The sequence below is a fragment of the Eubalaena glacialis genome, chromosome 10 (genome assembly GCF_028564815.1).
Source record: "Eubalaena glacialis isolate mEubGla1 chromosome 10, mEubGla1.1.hap2.+ XY, whole genome shotgun sequence".
Taxonomy (NCBI): Eukaryota; Metazoa; Chordata; class Mammalia; order Artiodactyla; family Balaenidae; genus Eubalaena; species Eubalaena glacialis.
In genome coordinates, this window is record NC_083725.1 from 19,588,094 (window position 1) to 19,606,068 (window position 17,975).

Genomic DNA, 17,975 nt, shown 5'->3' on the forward strand with positions numbered 1-17,975 from the left:
ATTCTATATTAATCCTTTATCAGATATATGGTTTGGAAATATTTTCTCCCATTCCATGGGATGCCTTTACCTCTGATGATAGTGTCCTTTGATGCACAAAAGGCTTTGCTTTGATGAATACAGTCTATTTATTTTTTTCTTTTGTTGCCTGTGCTTTTGGGGTCATTTCCGACAAATCATTGCCAAATCCAATGTTATGAAACATTTCCCCTGTGTTTTCTTCTAAGAGATTTATAGTTTTTCCTCCAATATGATTTTGATTAGGAGTATTGAGAAAAGACATCCTTCCTTGTCCTGTTCCTGTTTTTAGGGGGAAACATTCAGTGTTTGATCATTAGCATATTAGCTATTTTTTAAAAATTAATTAATTAATTAATTAATTTTTGGCTGCGTTGGGTCTTCATTGCTGCACGTGGGCTTTCTCTAGTTGCAGCGAGCGGGCGGGGGCTACTCTTTGCTCTGGTGTGCGGGTTTCTCATTGCGGTGGCTTCTCTTGTTGTGGAGCATGGGCTACAGGTGCATGGGCTTCAGTAGTTGTGGCTTGTGGGCTCAGTAGTTGTGGCTCACGGGCTCTAGAGCACAGGCTCAGTAGTTACGGTGCACGGGCTTAGTTGCTCCATGGCATGTGGGATCTTCCCGGACCAGGGCTCGAACCCGTGTCCCCTGCATTGGCAGGTGGATTCTTATACATTGTGCCACCAGGGAAGTTCAGCATATTAGCTGTTGATACAGGTTGAGGACATTCCCTTCTATTCTGGTTGCTCATGGTTTTTTATCATGAATGGATATTGAATTGTTAATTTTTTTCCTGCATATATGGAGATAATCATGGGTTTTTTTGTCTTTAGTTTATTGATATGGTGAATTATGTTGATCAGTTTTTCACAGGTTGAGTCAACCTTGGATTCCTGGGATATACCCTATTAGGGCATGATGTATTATCCATTTTATATATTACTGGATTGAATTTGGAGGTGGTGATGGTTGTAAGGTTTTTAATTATAAATTCAGTTTCTTTAATAGATGCAGGATTATTTAGGTTACATATTTTCAGTGATCTTTGGAATTTGTTTCTTTAAGAATTTGTTCATTTCATATAAGTCGTTGAATGTATGAGTGTAAAGTTGTTCTTGAACATTATTGTCTCATTATCCTTTCAATGTGCTTAGGCTCTGTAGTGGTATTCCCTCTTTCATTACTGAGTCTGATCTTATAATTATTAGTTCCTTACTTCTGTTTGTTTTGGACTTCATTTCTTCTCTAGTTTCTTAAGCTTAGATCATTGATTTGAGAGCTTCTTTCCAAATATGTGCATTTAATATAATAAATTTTTCTCTAAACACTACTTTAGTCACATCTCACAAATGTTGACAATGTTGTTTTTTCTTTTTCTTCAGTTCAAAATATGTTCTAGGTTTTTCTGAGGGTTTCCCTTTGACCCTGGATTATTTGGAAGTATGTTGTTTAATTCCCATTCATTTGGGGTAATTCTCCTGTTTTGTTTTCCTTTTGTGGTTTAATGTTATGCTCAGAGACCATGCTTTTTATAACCAAAATTATAACTGTTATGATTTCTTTTATGAACAAGGATAAGGTCTAACTTGGTGAGTGTTCCATATGCATTTGAAAAGAATGTGTATCTGCTATTGTTGGATGAATTATTCTATACATGGCAGTTACAATCAGTTGGTTGATGGTGTTCAGTTGTATAACAAACTGGTGTGAAAGCATGAGTGACAAGTGAGAAAATGGATTAACAAATACAACATTTTCAAAAGTTTTGGTTACAAGGGGAAGGGAAAGGGGGGTCCAATTAAAGAAGAGAGTGATTGGAGTATATATACATGTAATCAGAAGGATTCAGTGAAGAGAGAGTAGTTGAATACACAGGAAAATTGCTCATGTATATTTCCTGAGAAGAAGGGATTCCAAAGCAAGAGCCCTAAGATTGTCCTAAGGAAGAAAATAGTTTTTCTAATAAGGTAGAAAGGAAGAAAAGTTAAAAACCTTTAGTTGCTTTCTTGTATAACTAATATAAAATATGGGCTTCCCTTCAGGTCTTGGAAGTGCTACATAGTTTTGCTTCTGCCTATCTCTCTGACCTTAAAGTCCACCCCATCCTTCTAATTTCTGTGCTGTAGCTACAGTGGCCTTTATTCAGATTCTCTAACCCAGTGATTTTCAAACTTTTTTTTTAGTAGACTTTATTTTTTTAGAGCAGTTTTAGATTCACAGCAGAATTGGGCAGAAAGTACAGAGTTCCCATATATCCCCTGACCTCACACGTGCACCGCAACATCCAGCACCAAAGCGGTACATTTGTTTCCGTCAGTGAACCTACGCTGACACCTCATATCACTCAAAGTCCATAGTTTACACTGTCACTCTTGGTGGTGTACATTCTATAGCTTTTGAAAAATGTATAATGTTATGTGTCCACCATTTTTGTATCATAGAGAATAGTTTTACTGCCTTGAAGATCCTCTGTGCTCTGCCTGTTTATCCCTCTCTCCACCTTGATCCCTAGCAACCACTGATCTTTTTAACTGTCTCCATAGTTTTGCCTTTTCCAAAATGTCATATAGTTGGAATCATACAGTATATAGTATTTTCAGAGTGGCTTCTTTCATTTAGTAATTTGCATTTAAAATTCCTCCATGTCTTTTCATGGCTCGATAGCTCATTTCTTTTTAGCACTGAATAATATTTCATTGTCTGGATTTACCACAGTTTAATTATCCATTCACTTACTGAAGGACATGTTGATTGCTTGCAAGTTTTGGCGATTATGAAAGAAAATGCTATAAACATCTGTGTACAGATAAGTTTTCAACTCATTTGGGTAAATGCTGAGGAGCGTGATTGCTGGATCATATGGTAAAAGTATGTTTAGTTTTTTAAGAAACTGCCAAACTGTCTTCCAGAGTGGCCATTGTCAATTTCTATATTAAAAACCAGTAAAGCATAATTTTTGTAATTAGTTTTAATTAAAAAATAGGAGCGCTAATATTTTCTTCTGACGTAGCTATGGATCATCTCACACACTCCTGTTTAGAGAGTATAAGCTCTTTCTTACCTGTGGCATTTGTTCTTTTTTCAGAGGCTACCCTTTGTATGGCCTGTTTTTTCTCGTCCTTCAAGTCTCAGTTTAAATGTCACGGCCATTTTCTGATTGTTTTTCCTAATTTCTTCCTCTCTTTTTATTTTCTACCGTGGTACTCTTTCCTTCGTAGTACTTTTGTGAAAATAAATGACACGCTTCTAAATAATTCATGGGTGGAAAGAAAATTCTCAAGGCATGTTTAAAACTGAATGAAAATGAAAATTACAACATATCAAAATTCGTGGAATGTAGCTAAAGTTATGTTGAGAGGGTAATTTATAGCATTAAATGCCTACATTAGAAAAGAGGAAAGATATCAAATTAATAATCTTAGCCTCCATCTCAAGAAGCTAGAAAAACAAACAAATCCAAAGGCTTTAAGCAGAAGATAAGAACAGAAATCAATGAAAACAGAAAACAGTAAAGGAAAATTATTGAAACAAAAAGCTGATTCTTTGAAAACATCAATAAAATCTAGAACCTCTAGCAAGAGTGAGTAAGGTAAAGAAAGACACAAATTATTGATATTAGGAATTAAATGGGATATAATTGCAGATTCCGCAGATACTGAAAGAATAGTAAGGGAATGCTATAAACAACTCTACACACATAAATTTGATGACTGAAAATAAATGGAACAATTCCTTAAAACCACACACTATCAAAACTCACCCAGTATGAAATAGGTAATCTGTATACTTCTGTAACCAGTAAAGAAATCAAATCTGTAATTTAAAACTTTTCATTAAAAAAATTGGGAACAAGACAAGGGTATTCGCTGTCACCACTCCTATTCAACATTGTACTGGAGGTCCTAGCTAGGGCAGTTAGGCAAGAAAAGGATAATTGGCATACAGATTGGAAAGGAAGAAATAAAACTGTTCACATTTGTAGATGATATGGTTGTCTATGTGTGAAATCCCAAGGAATCTACATTTAATGATGTCATTTGGGGTTTTATTTTATTTTCTTAACTCCAGAAACTTAAAAAAAAAAAAATTTATTGAAGTATAGTTGATTTACAACGTTGTGTTAATTTCTGCTGTACAGCAAAGTGACTTGGTCGTACATATATATATTCTTTTTCATATTCTTTCCATTATGGTTTATCACAGGATATTGAACATAGTTCCCTGTGCTATACAGTAGGACCTTGTTGTTTATCCATCCTATATATAAAAGTTTGCATCTGCTAATCTCAAACTCCCAATACTTCCCTCCCCTACACCTCCCTCCCCTTTGACAACCACAAGTGTGTTCTTTATGTCTGTGAGTCTACAGAAACTGCTTTTTAATATCATGCTGTTTTGCTATCTGCTCTTTGAGCTTTTTTTGTTGTTGAATTCATGGAGAAAGGGAATTCATTTGGAGGCATGCACTGCCGCCTTTTTTGGAGAAGTAGGACTCTACTCTTCTGAGACTTCTGTTGAATGTCTTATACCAGCTTATTTTTTTTAACCACTTACTAGGGGAATATGTTGGATTCTGTGAGAACTGGGATAATTTCCCCAAGTAAAATAAAGCCCTGAAAGTTGAGATTTAATCAGAGACAGAGAGTTGCATTGTTGGCTTTTCCTGTTTCACCACTTTGCTCTTGCCAAGTAATAAGAAGGAAATGCTAAAGATAACGCCTCCTGTTTTTCTGTCTCCAAATTTGTGTGTGTTAACTCATGTTTTTACCATTATTTAGGTATTGCATGTAGTGAAAAAACTTTGGGAAGCACTTGTGTAGAGTTCTATAAAGTCAGATATGATAGGAATCATTTGAAAAATAATTTTTCTTACTATTTGATGTTTGAGGTTTTTATGTTGTCCTTATTCTTTTGAATTTAACATTTCTGACTTTAACCTGTTTCTGCAGAATTATTTGACATATACAGTTGAAATTATTCTTAAGTCACTTTGCTAACTGAGGACTTCCTAATTATCTCTTTATGGGAAGAAAATCCTGCCTTAGCAACTTTGCTTTTCATTGTGTTGGGAGATAATTCTCAATGCATTTCACGTTTCTGCATGTCATGTCAGAGACATGACACTGACTATTCTTTTCCAGACTGTTTTTTAAAGTATGTTTGTACAGTGAGCCTTGGAAGATAGAGATGATAGAGATGATGGCCTTCTCTAGAACAAAGGACAGGTTTGCTTGCAGCTCATTGCTTGGGATTTCTCTCCTGTATTGTAGCTCATCATTTGCACTGTGTCACCTGTCCCACTTCACATTGCTTTTGAGATTGAGGAATTTATGCAAAAATGAAGGTACTCTGGCTACTATCACTGCTGTGAGAAATAAATTGTCCTCTTTCTCTGATCAGGAATTTCATGTCTTGTGCCAATATCCATGAAACTGGCATTCTAATTGGTTAGGTTACAAATTAGCGTAAAGTCTCAGATCTTTCACAGTTCTTGACACACTTTACACACATTATTAATCAAATAGCACTAAGACAAAACAAAACTGTGGAGAGTACACTGTCAAGTACTTTGTTAGGCCTAGCTGAAGGAATTTAGGAATAGAGAAGTTAAGTAGCTTATCTGAGATCTGGCTCTTAAACTGATGTTCCCATACTCTGCTGCCTGTAGTTCCTGTCTTGAAGGCAGTTTAATTTATAAAAATAAATATTGATGGAATGCTCTTACTGTATTAAGTATAAATTAGTATAATTTTTAATCTTTTGTCTGTGGGATTATTGAAATTTAAATTGAATTGTGACATCTAAGTTAAATGTTTTGATAGTTTTCTTTTTAAAAACATAACTAACATGGTTTTTTGTTTTTTTTTTTTTTTTTAAGAATTGTTCTCTGTGTACTTCCAGTTGTATCTTAAACCTTCACAAGACATTAATAGAGTTTTGGTGGCTAGAATAATTGAAGCTGTGACCAAAGGATGCTGTTCGCAGACTGATGGATTAAATTCCAAATTTTTGGATTTTTTTTCTAAGGCTATTCAGCATGCAAGGTAATCTAATCTGTTTTTGTTTTGTATTGGAAATCCATTTGATCTTTTTGCAAGACTGTGTTTTAGATTCAGTAACTAAATTTTACCAACTTTAAAACATCATTGGCCGATTATAGTAGAACTAGTGGATTCCCAAGGAAAGTGTTAGGTCCAACACTTCCTGAATATCCAATATGCAGAACATGTAATGATATTCTTGAGTGGGGAGATCTGTCTTGCTTTTTTAATAACAGGAAAAGCCATATGGCCTCTAAGTATTTTTATTTTCCTGATTTTTGAAGATAGATGTAATGTGCTAAGAATAAAATGAAATAGGAATATATTTTGGAAATATCAGTATCTTATATTTGTGTGGCATTACCCAATTTATAATGTGAAATATTTTATAAATGGTAGGTATTACAAATTAGTTTTATATAATTTAGACAATGTTTCAGCAGCAGGGAGAGCTAACAGGAGTGATCTCCCAGTGCCAAATAGGAACTATTTTTTGTTGTTGCTATGTAGCGCTGCTATGATTTTTCTGAATAATTCTGAAAGTAAGGCTACTATTATTTGAAAATCAGAACATTTTTTTTCTTTCAGCACGCAACTTCATTACTGTCTTCAGTTTCTGCATTTTCCCCCGTTATATTAAGTCTGTTTATTTTCTGTTACAGACAAGAAAAGAGCTTTGCAGGTCTAAATCATATCTTAGCAGCATTTATTATCTTCCTCAAGACTTTGGCTGTTAACTTTCGAATTCGAGTATGTGAATTAGGAGATGAAATTCTTCCTACCTTACTTTATATCTGGACTCAACATAGACTTAATGATTCCTTAAAAGAAGTAATTATTGAGTTATTTCAACTACAAATTTATATCCATCATCCAAAGGGAGCCAAAACTCAAGAAAAAGGTATAAAGAAAGTTTTTGCTATTTTGAATTTGCTTCTTCATTGAAATATAGAGGGTTAAGTATGAAATCTGTATGTTATAGGAGGTTATGACCTTCCTCTGGATTGCTGAGCTTGGTAATAGTGTCAGTCATGAGGATCTTTTTCACACTTTTTTTTTTTAATTTGAAGCTATGGTAGGTAGCAAATCATATCATGCCTTACCATTTGTTTAGTACAATGCTACGTTTTGTGAGGAATACAAACAAATATGAGACACTATTCCCTCTAGGAGCTGATTATGCAGCAATAATTAGGTGCTAAGAGGTGTGACACAGACTGTAAGAGTAAAAGAATTTAGAGAAGGCAGGATCTTGTTTATCTACATATTGCTTTTATTAGAAAATAAAATAGATAAATGTGGATTGAACCAGCCAGATTAGTCAGTTCCCAAGGAAGATAAATACATATTGCCTTAAACCTCATAGTTATTCCAGGCCGCTGTTTGCTAGGGAAACCAGAAATGAATGACTTATCCTCCCTTCATTCCTTTATGTTTGTCTTTCACCAAAAGAATATTGCATGGATGATGTAGCTCCATTCAGTAGACAGGAACTTTACTGGGTGGAACTGGAATTGAATGAGTTCTCTCATGCTTAGGCTATGTTTTGAATCTGGCTTGTACCAACCTTTGGACCAATTCATCATGGCTAGTGTAATGACCTTATTAAGGAAATTCATTGAATAATAGCTAAAATAGAGGAAAACTGTTGTAGCCACTTTTTATCAAAAGCAGCTGTGTATGTTTCATGGGCTCTTCTAGTATGTATAGTTAGATGTATTTGTAGCCCATGAAACCACTGTAGGTGAAAGAATGGTGGCTTTCCTTAGTTTTTCATCCTTCACATAGCTCTCACCAGAATGAAAATCAGGCTTATTAAGAGATGGTGAGACATGTTTAGGGTTTTAGTTAAGTGCATGTTTAGGATGAATTGAAAATTGGCAGATGATGAGGCTGTCAGAAACACTAATATAGTTTTAGTATACATTAATAGATTTTAAATAGGTTCTTTGTTTTGTGGGAGGAAACAGCCCCATTGTTCCCCATACTTGTTAGATCGCGGTTGGGAATATTATGCTTACCAGATTTTGTAGAGTCACCATTTTAAGAGGGACATGAGTTGACTGGAGTGTGTCTAGGGAAAGATGACTGGGATGATGATAAGTCTGGATAATGTGTTATTTTTACACTTGTTGAAGGAACTGGTAATGTTTTTCTCTTAAAGACATACAGAGAAGTTGGCCCTTTTGTAAAAGAGGGAAAGTATTAATTTGCTTTGGGGGAGAGAAGAAATTAAAGAAAGTTTGATTGAGATTCTGATTGAATTGGTTAGAGATAGTTAGATCAGAATATGGAAGAATTTTATAAGAAATACAGTTAACTGAGTATGAAATGTGTGAAATGGACATCACTATGAAGTAGAGCTTGTCAAGGATATTGTCAGAAGAGCCATTAGTACTAAGTAGGCTGGACCAGATGTCTTCTAATGTTGTTTCCACCTTAACAGCTGAATAGTTTTGTGGGAGTTGGCAGTGCAAATGGATTGTACGTATAAATTATATTTTAATTTAATTAATTATTTTTAAAAATTACAGGTGCCTATGAATCAAGAAAGTGGAAAAGTATCTTATACAATGTATATGATCTGCTAGTTAATGAAATAAGTCATATAGGAAGCAGAGGGAAATATTCTTCAGTATCTCGTAATATTGCTGTCAAGGAAAACTTGATTGAATTGATGGCAGATATTTGTCACCAGGTATAGTAGATCTTGTCACATTTTGAAATTTCCCATTAATTCTTTTATTGGGCCTGTAAAAAGCCTGTAAAATTACTCTGTACATGTAACTATTTCAAAACACCATAAATATTTAGCATTGCCCTTCTAACTTAAGAGGTAACTATCTTGCAAATATAAACTTAGGGAAAACTGATGATGAACTTTTCCATTCTTAAGAAAACTGTCTACAGGCAATAAGATTATCCTAACCCTATGTGTTTTCTTTCTTTGTTTTTTTCCTGATTTAGAAATCACATGACATAAAATTCATTATTTTAAAGGGTGTAATTCAGTGGTTTTTAGCATTTTCACTCTGTTGTGCAACCATCACCACTAATTCCAGAGCATTTCCATCACTGCCAAAACAAACTTTGTACCTATTAGCAGTCAGCCTCAATTCCCTGCTTCCAGTTCCTAGCAGCCAGCCACTAATCTACTTTATGCCTTTGTGGATTTGCCTGTTTTGGACATTTCATATAAATTGAATCATACGATGTGTGGTCTTTTGTGTCTGGCTTCTTTCACTAAGCATGATGTTTTCAAGGTTCTTCCATGTTGTACCATGAATCAATATTTCATTCTTTTTTATCACTGAGTAATATTCACTTGTATGGATATATTACATTTTGTTTACCCATTCATCAGTTGATGGCTTAATGTTTTTTTTTTCTCCATAGAAGAAATTTTAAAATTTATGCAATTTTTAAAGGTTATACTCCATTTACAGTTATTACAAAATATTGTCTATATTCCCTGTGTTGTACAATACATCCTTACAATAAACTCCCACTCAGTAGTTTGTTACCCCCCATCCCCCACTGGTAACCGCTGGTTTGTTCTCTGTATCTGTGAGTCTGCATCTTTTTTGTTATATTCACTAGTTTGTTGTGTTTCTTAGATTCCACATGTAAGTGATATCATACAGTATTTGTCTTTCTCTGTCCGACTTATTTCACTTAGCATAACGCCTTCCAAGTCTATCTGTGTTGCTGCAAATGGCAGAACTTCTTTCTTTTTTTATGGCTGAGTAGTAGTCTTCTGTGTGTGTGTGTGTGTATGTGTGTGTGTGTATATATATATATATATATGTATATACACTCACCAATCTTTATCCATTCATCTCTTGATGGACACTGAAGTTGCTTCCATATCTCGGCAGTTGATGCTGCTGTGAACATTGGGTGCATGTACCTTTTTTTTTTTTTAAGATTTATGAATTATTTATTTATTTATTTATTTTTGGCTGTGTTGGGTCTTCGTTTCTGTGTGAGGGCTTTCTCTAGTTGCGGCAAGTGGGGGCCACTCCTCATCGCGGTGCACAGGCCTCTCACTATCGCGGCCTTTCTTGTTGCGGAGCACGGGCTCCAGACGCGCAGGCTCAGTAACTGTGGCTCATGGGCTGGGTTGCTCCGCGGCATGTGGGATCTTCCCAGACCAGGGCTCGAATCCGTGTCCCCTGCATTGGCAGGCAGATTCTCAACCACTGCACCACCAGGGAAGCCCCAGCATGTACCTTTTTGAATTAGTGTTTTTGTTTTTTTTGGATATATACCCAGAAGAATTTTACTGGGTCATATGGTAATTCTAATTTTAGTTTTTTGAGAAACCTCCATAGTGTTTTCCACATTAGCTGCACCAATTTACAGTCCCCCCAACAGTGTATGAGGGATCCTTTTTCTCCACATCCTTGCCACCATTTTTTATTTGTGTTCTTTTTGATGATAAACGTGATAACCATTCTGACAGGTGTGAAGTGATATTATGGTTTTGATTTGCATTTTCCTGATGATTAGCAAGCATGTTGAGCATCCTTTCATGTGCCTGTTGGTCATCTGCGTTTCCTCTTTGGAAAAATGTATGTTCAGGTCTTCTGCCCATTTTTTAATAATGTTGTTTGTTTGTTTGTTTTTTTGATGTTGAGCTGTATGAACTGTTTATATGTGTGAATATTAACCCCTTATTGGTCATATTATTTGCAAACATTTTCTCCGATTCAGTAGGTTGTCTTTTCATTCACTGGATAGTTTCCTTTGCTGTGCAAAAGCTTGTGAGTTTAATTGGGTCCCATTTGCTTATTTTTGCTTTTATTTCCTTTTCTTTAGGAGATGAACCCAAAAAAGTATTGCTATGACTTACGTCAGAGGGTGTTCTGCCTGTGTTTTCATCTAGGAGTTTTACAGTATTCAGTCTTACATTTATGTCTTTAATTCATTTTATTTTTGTATATGATATTAGAGGACGTTCTAATTTCATTCTTTTACATGTAGCTGTCCAGTTTTCCCAGCACCACTTATTGAAGAGACTGTCTTTTCTCCATTGTATATTCTTGCCTCCTTTGTCATAGATTAATTGACCATAAGTGCATGGGTTTATTTCTGGGCTCTCTATCCTGTTCCATTGATCTATGTGTCTGTTTTTGTGCCAGCACCACACTGTTTTGATTACTGTAGCTTTGTAGTCTGTATAGTCTGAAGTCAGGGAGTGTGATTCTTCCAGCTCTGTTTTTCTTCCTCAAGACTGTTTTGGCTATTTGGGGTCTTTTGTGTTTCCATACAAATTTTAAAGTTATTTGTTCTGGTTCTTTGAAAAATGCCATTGGTATTTTGATAGGGATTGCATTGAATCTGTAGATTGCCTTGGGTAATATGGTCATTTTAACAATGTTGATTCTTCTGGTCCAAGAACACAGTATATCTTTCCATCTGTCTGTGTCGTCTTCAGTTTCTTTCATCACAGTCTTACAGTTTTCCAAGGACAGGTCTTTTGTCTCCTGTAGGCAAAAGGTTTATTCTAGGTATTTTATTCTTTTTAATGCAAGGTAAATGGGATTGTTTCCTTAATTTCTCTTTCTGATAGTTCATTAGTGTATAGAATTGCAACAGATTTCTGTATGTTAATTTTGTATCCTGCAACTTTACTCAGTTCATTGATGAGCTCTAGTAGTTTTCTGGTAGCATCTTTAGGGTTTTCTATGTATAGTATCATGTCATCTGCAAACAGTGACAGTTTTACTTCTTCTTTTCCAATTTGGATTCCTTTTATTTCTTTTTCTTCTCTGATTGCTGTGGCTAGGACTTCCAAAACTATGTTGAAGAAAAGTGGCAAGAGTGGACATCCTTGTCTTGTTCCTGATCTTGGAGGAAATACGTTCAGCTTTTCACCGTTGAGTATGATGTTAGCTGTGGGTTTGTTATATATGGACTTTATTATGCAGAGGTATATTCCCTCTATGCTTTCTGGAAAGTTTTTATTATAAATGGATGTTGAATTTTATCAAAAGCTTTTTTGTATCTATTTAGATGATCATATGGTTTTTATTTTTCAGTTTGTTAATGTGGTATATCATATTGATTGATTTGCAAATATTGAGAAATCCTTGCATCCCTGGGATAAATCCCACTTGATCATGGGGTATGATCCTTTTTTTTAATATATAAATTTTTATTTATTTATTTATTTATTTATTTATGGCTGTGTTGGGTCTTCGTTGCTACGTGCAGGCTTTCTCTAGTTGCGGAGAGTGGGGGCTACTCTTCGTTGCGGTGCGCGGGCTTCTCATTGCGGTGGCTTCTCTTGTTGCGGAGCACAGGCTCTAGGCGCATGGGCTTTAGTAGTTGTGGCTCACAAGCTCTAGAGCACAGGCTCAGTAGTTGTGGCACATGGGCTTAGTTGCTCCGCGGCATGTGGGATCTTCCCGGACCAGGGTTTGAACCCGTGTCCCCTGCATTGGCAGGTGGATTCTTAACCACAGAGCCACCAGGGAAGTCCCGGGTATGATCCTTTTACTGTATTGTTGGATTCGTTTTGCTAGTATTTTATTGAGGATTTTTGCATCTATGTTCATCAGTGATATTGGCCTATAATTTTCTTTTTTTGTGATATCTGTGTCTGGTTTCGATATCAGGGTGATGCTGGCCTCATAGTTCAGAATTGTTCTTTCCTCTGCAGTTTCTTGGAATAGTTTCAGGATAGGTGTTAAGTCTCTAAATGTTTGTAGAATTTACCTGTGAAGCCATCTGTTGCTGGACTTTTGTTTGTTGGGAGTTTTAAAATTACTGATTCAATTTCATTTCTGGTTATTGCTCTGTTCACATTTTCTATTTCTTCCTGGTTCAGTCTTGGGAGATTGTACCTTTCTAAGAATTTGTCTGTTTCTTCTAGGTTGTCCACTTTATTGGCATTTAGCTGTTTGTAATAGTCTCTTATGATCCTTTGTATTTCTGTGGTGTCAGTTGTAACTTCTTTTTTGTTTCTGATTATATTGATTTGGGCCCTCTCCCTTTTTTTTCTTGATGAGTCTGCCTAAAGGCTTATCAATTTTGTTTATCTTTTCGAAGAACCAGCTTTTAGTTTCATTGATCTTTTCTATTATTTTTTTAGTCTCTATTTCATTTATCTAAAACCTATGGGATGCATCAAAAGCAGTTCTGAGAGGGAAGTTTGACCTCAGAAAACAAGAAAAATCTCAAATAAACAACCTAACTTTACATCTAAAGGAGGTAGAGAAAGAATAAACGAAACCCAAAGTTAGTAGAAGGAAAGAAATCATAAAGATCAGAGCAGAAGTAAATGAAATAAAGACAATGTTTCTTAAGTAAAACTTTTCCCCAGAGATTTGGTTACCATCCTAGGGTAATTTCACTTGTCAGATATTTTCTTAACACTAAGTTTATGATTTAATATCTTTGAAACGAGAGGTTTTTGCTTTACTTTTAGATGTTTTGGTCCTTTTAGTAAAGTTTCCCAGGAACTAAAACTAATAACTTACTTGGTAATATCTGCTTTCTAGAGAGCCATTATTGTCTGCAAAATGTTTGTAACCATATTATCATATTCACATATTTCTGTAGTTTATTACTCTTACTTTATGACTAACCTGTATCCTCATCTAAGAAGGAACATTTTTTCCTAATGAACTATTAGAAACAATAGCAGTTTTTAAAAAATAGGTTTTCCTTTTGTTGTTTTACAGGTTTTTAATGAAGATAATAGATCTTTGGAGATTTCTCAGTCTTACACAACCACACAAAGAGAATTTAGTGATTGCAATGCACCTTGCAAAAAGAGGAAAATAGAATTAGGCTGGGAAGTAATAAAGGATCATCTTCAGAAGTCACAGAATGATTTTGACATTGTGCCTTGGTAAAATATTGTTTTTTGTCTTTCAATATCATTTTAGTCTCATTAATTTTTCTCACAAGACCCCCAGTAGATTCCTTTACCTCATTGGCCTGGCCAGAACTAGGTCACTCCCAAAGCAATGACTGACAAAGGGGAAGGTGATTACTGGGACACGTGAGATCAACCACCATGGCTTATCTGCTGGAGGCCAGGAATAGGGCACCTTTCCTAAGCATGTTGCCATAGCAAGGATGAGGGAGAATGGCTGCTTGGTAGGCGATCGGTACTGTGTGCCTCATGGAATTCACTGAGTTGTATACCTCAACACAAAGAGATTTTACCATGCTTGGCACCTTCTAATAGAATTAGATTAGGAAGAAATTAAAGATAGTATTCAGAAATCACAGAATAGTTTGGACCTTATGCCATGATAAAGGTCATTTTTTACTGTTTGCTCTGTTCTTTTTTTAAAATTTATTTATTTATTTTTGGTTGCGTTGGGTCTTCGTTGCTGCGCACGGGGTTTTCTCTAGTTGCAGCGAGCGGGGGCTACCCTTCTTTGTGGTGCGCGGGCTTCTCATTGCGGTGGCTTCTCTTGTTGCGGAGCATGGGCTCTAGGTGTGCGGGGTTCAGTAGTTGTGGCACGCGGGCTCAGTAATTGTGGCTCACAAGCTATAGAGCACAGGCTCAGTAGTTGTGGCACACGGGCTTAGTTGCTCCGCGGCATGTGGGAATCTTCCCAGACCAGGGCTCGAGCCCGTGTCCCCTGCGTTGGCAGGCGGATTCTTAACCACTACGCCACCCGGGAAGTTCCATTTGCTCTGTTCTTTAGTCTCATATAGCATTTGCAGTTATTTAAGTAATTAAATAAATTGTGGAATTCTTTGGAATCACAAAATATTAGGTCTGTTAGGAATCTGTAGAATTCATGCAGCTCAGCCATTTTGCTTTACCAAAAAGACAACTGCAACTGAGAAAGGTTAAGCAACTTGCGTAAGGACAGTTACAAATTTGTAGATTACAGTCATACTTTTGTTAACAGTGCTCTTTGATTTTTCCCCTGTTGATGTAATGTTTAAATATAATTGAGTGTGGGAGGAAATCATATTGATTTAGATACCTATTGCTAAATTTTCTATAGTTGTTGCCGATTTCACATTCTTTAATTTGTCCACTTAGTGAAGTTATTTATTGAACACCTACTATGTGCCAAGCATAAGGGATAGAGGGTGAACAAGATATAGTTCCTATTCTTGAGTAGCACGCATTTTAGAGAACTCGCAGCAAATACTTATTGAATTAACTGAATTAACGTCAAGGGAAAACAGTTTTTCGGGGTTTTTGTTTGTTTTCCTGTTCTAGAGGAATATTATTGGTGGCCGAAGAGCAGGGATGTGTGCGATAAGTAAGAAGTAGAATGTTGGTAATTTAGTTATTTAAAGTTACTGTGTAAGCAAAATATGATAGCTTACCCAGCTAGCCTAAATGTTGTCAGTCTTCTTGCCACTTTAGGAAGTAGGGCCTAATAAATATTAAGAGCCAGTTTATTATGAGAGTAGTCTGGAAAATGATGATGATAATATTCTAATTAGGATATTATAGGAATACTATGGCTATATATTTTCTTTTAGCCTCTTAATGGATTTGAATAATTTTCAAATTATTTATACTTGTTTTAGGTTACAGATTGCAACTCAGTTAATATCAAAATATCCTTCAAGTTTACCTAACTGTGAGTTGTCACCATTACTAATGATACTACACCAGCTTCTACCTCAACAGCGACATGGGGAACGCACACCATATGTGTTACGATGCCTTATGGAAGTTGCATTGTGTCAAGGCAAGAAATCAAACCTAGAAAGCTCTCAAAAGTCAGATTTATTGAAACTCTGGATTAAAATTTGGTCTATTGCTTTTCGTGGTATAAGTTCTGAACAAATACAAGCTGAAAACTTTGGCTTACTTGGAGCCATAATTCAAGGCAGTTTAGTTGAGGTTGACAGAGAATTCTGGAAGTTATTTACTGGGTCAGCCTGCAGACCTTCATGGTAAGTTGACTATGGATTGTATTCTATTTTGCAGCATATATATATATATATTTTTTTTTTCGCCCTGAATTTTGTAATTTCTAACTTCAGGTAAAGATACGTTAAATTCTGTTTCAGATGCTTTTGTTGTTTGTCCAGGAAGTCTTAATAAATAAATAAGTGTAATTTAGTTTCAAATGTGAAGAGATTACTAAGGCCAGTTTTAAAGAATTAAGTGTTTATATTTCTTTTATTTGTAATTGACAATTAGTTTTTGCTCAATCTTCATAAACTTTATTTTTTTTTAGTACTGCATACTGTTACAGTAAGAGATAGTTCTTAATCAAGAATTTTCTCAAATGTAGTCAGACTTTTTAGAATTTTTTTGTGTTCATTTAGTCCATAGAAGTTTACTATATGTCTACAGCATGCCAGGCACTGCCCTTAGCATTGGAGGCACAGTGGTAAATAAGATAGACAAGGTCTCTGTCCCTGAAAGAGCTTACTTTTTTTTAGATTGAGGTATAGTTGATTTACAATGTTGTGTTAGTTTCTGGTGTACAGCAGAGTGATTCAGTTTTATATATATGTGTGTGTGTCTGCGTATATATACACAGACACACACACATATATACTTTTTCATATTCTTTTGCATTATGGTTTATTACAGGATATTGATTATAGTTCCCTGTGCTATACAATAGGACCTTGTTGTTTATCTATTTTACATATAATCGTTTTTTTTTTAACATCTTTATTGGAGTATAATTGCTTTACAGTGGTGTGTTAGTTTCTGCTTTATAACAAAGTGTATCAGCTATACATATACATATATCCCCATATCTCCTCCCTGTTGTGTCTCCCTCCCACCCTCCGTATCCCACCCCTCTAGGTGGTCACAGAGCACGGAGCTGATCTCTGTGTGCTATGTGGCTGCTTCCCACTAGCTATCTATTTTACATTTGGTAGTATATATAAGTCCATGCCTCTTTCTCACTTCGTCCCAGCTTACCCTTCCCACTCCCTGGGTCCTCAAGTCCATTCTCTATGTCTGTGTCTTTATTCCTGTCCTGCCCCTAGGTTCTCCATAACCTTTTTTGTTTGTTTGTTTAGATTCCATATATATGTGTTAGCATACGGTATTTGTTTTTCTCTTTCTGACTTACTTCACTCTGTATGACAGACTCTCGGTCCGTCCACCTCACTACAAATAACTCAGTTTGTTTCTTTTTATGGCTGAGTAATATTCCATTGTATATATGTGCCACATCTTCTTTATCCATTCATCTGTTGATGGACACTTAGGTTGCTTCCATGTCCTGGCTATTGTAAATAGAGCTGCAGTGAACATTGTGGTACATGACTGTTTTTGAATTACATATAATAGTTTGTATCTGCTAACCCCAAACTCCTAATTTATCCCTCCCCCACCTCCTTTCCCCTTTGGTAACCATAAGTTTGTTTTCTATGCAAAGAACTTACTTTTAATATTAATTGTTCTTTGTTTTGCTGTAGTCCTGCAGTATGCTGTTTGACTTTGGCACTGACCATCTGTGTAGTTCCAGAAACAGTAAAAACAGGAATGGAGAAGAATGTATATGATGTAAACAGAAATTTTTCTTTAAAGGAATTGATAATGAAATGGCTCTTATTCCGTCAGTTAGAGGATGACTTTGAAGACAGTGCAGAGCTGCCTCCAATTCTTCACAGGTAATTTGAGTTCAGTTAGCATGCTGCTGGCTTTTGTTTTGTTTTTTGTAAGGTGCCCTCCATTTCTTGTTTGATATTAGATGGCTTTATTTTACAATGATCATACAGGATTTCCCAGAATTAGTCCTAGAGGTTAAACAGCCCCTTTGTTTTTATAGTGTTCTGTATCTTTGTGCCTGGATCTTTGTCCAAGTTCTTTTACTTTGTTTTCTCTCTCTGCCTACACAGTGAGAATAAGGGGGATGTGCATGAAGAATATGTATATAGTTCTTTGAGCACTTATATGTTTCTTTGTGATCGTCTGTAAATAGGTCCATCTGAACATATATCCAACTCATG

At 35.7% G+C, this 17,975-nt stretch overlaps 1 protein-coding gene across 1 annotated transcript in view; it reads left to right on the plus strand.

The window, feature by feature from the left end:
- ATM (ATM serine/threonine kinase) overlaps positions 1-17,975 on the plus strand; it is a 143,577-nt gene that overhangs the window by 19,965 nt on the left and 105,637 nt on the right. The window contains exons 7-12 of the mRNA XM_061203887.1: positions 5,894-6,059; positions 6,719-6,957; positions 8,591-8,754; positions 13,748-13,917; positions 15,576-15,947; positions 17,442-17,636. Of these exons, the coding sequence (XP_061059870.1) occupies positions 5,894-6,059; positions 6,719-6,957; positions 8,591-8,754; positions 13,748-13,917; positions 15,576-15,947; positions 17,442-17,636 (1,306 nt within the window). The remainder of the gene's footprint in view (positions 1-5,893; positions 6,060-6,718; positions 6,958-8,590; positions 8,755-13,747; positions 13,918-15,575; positions 15,948-17,441; positions 17,637-17,975) is intronic.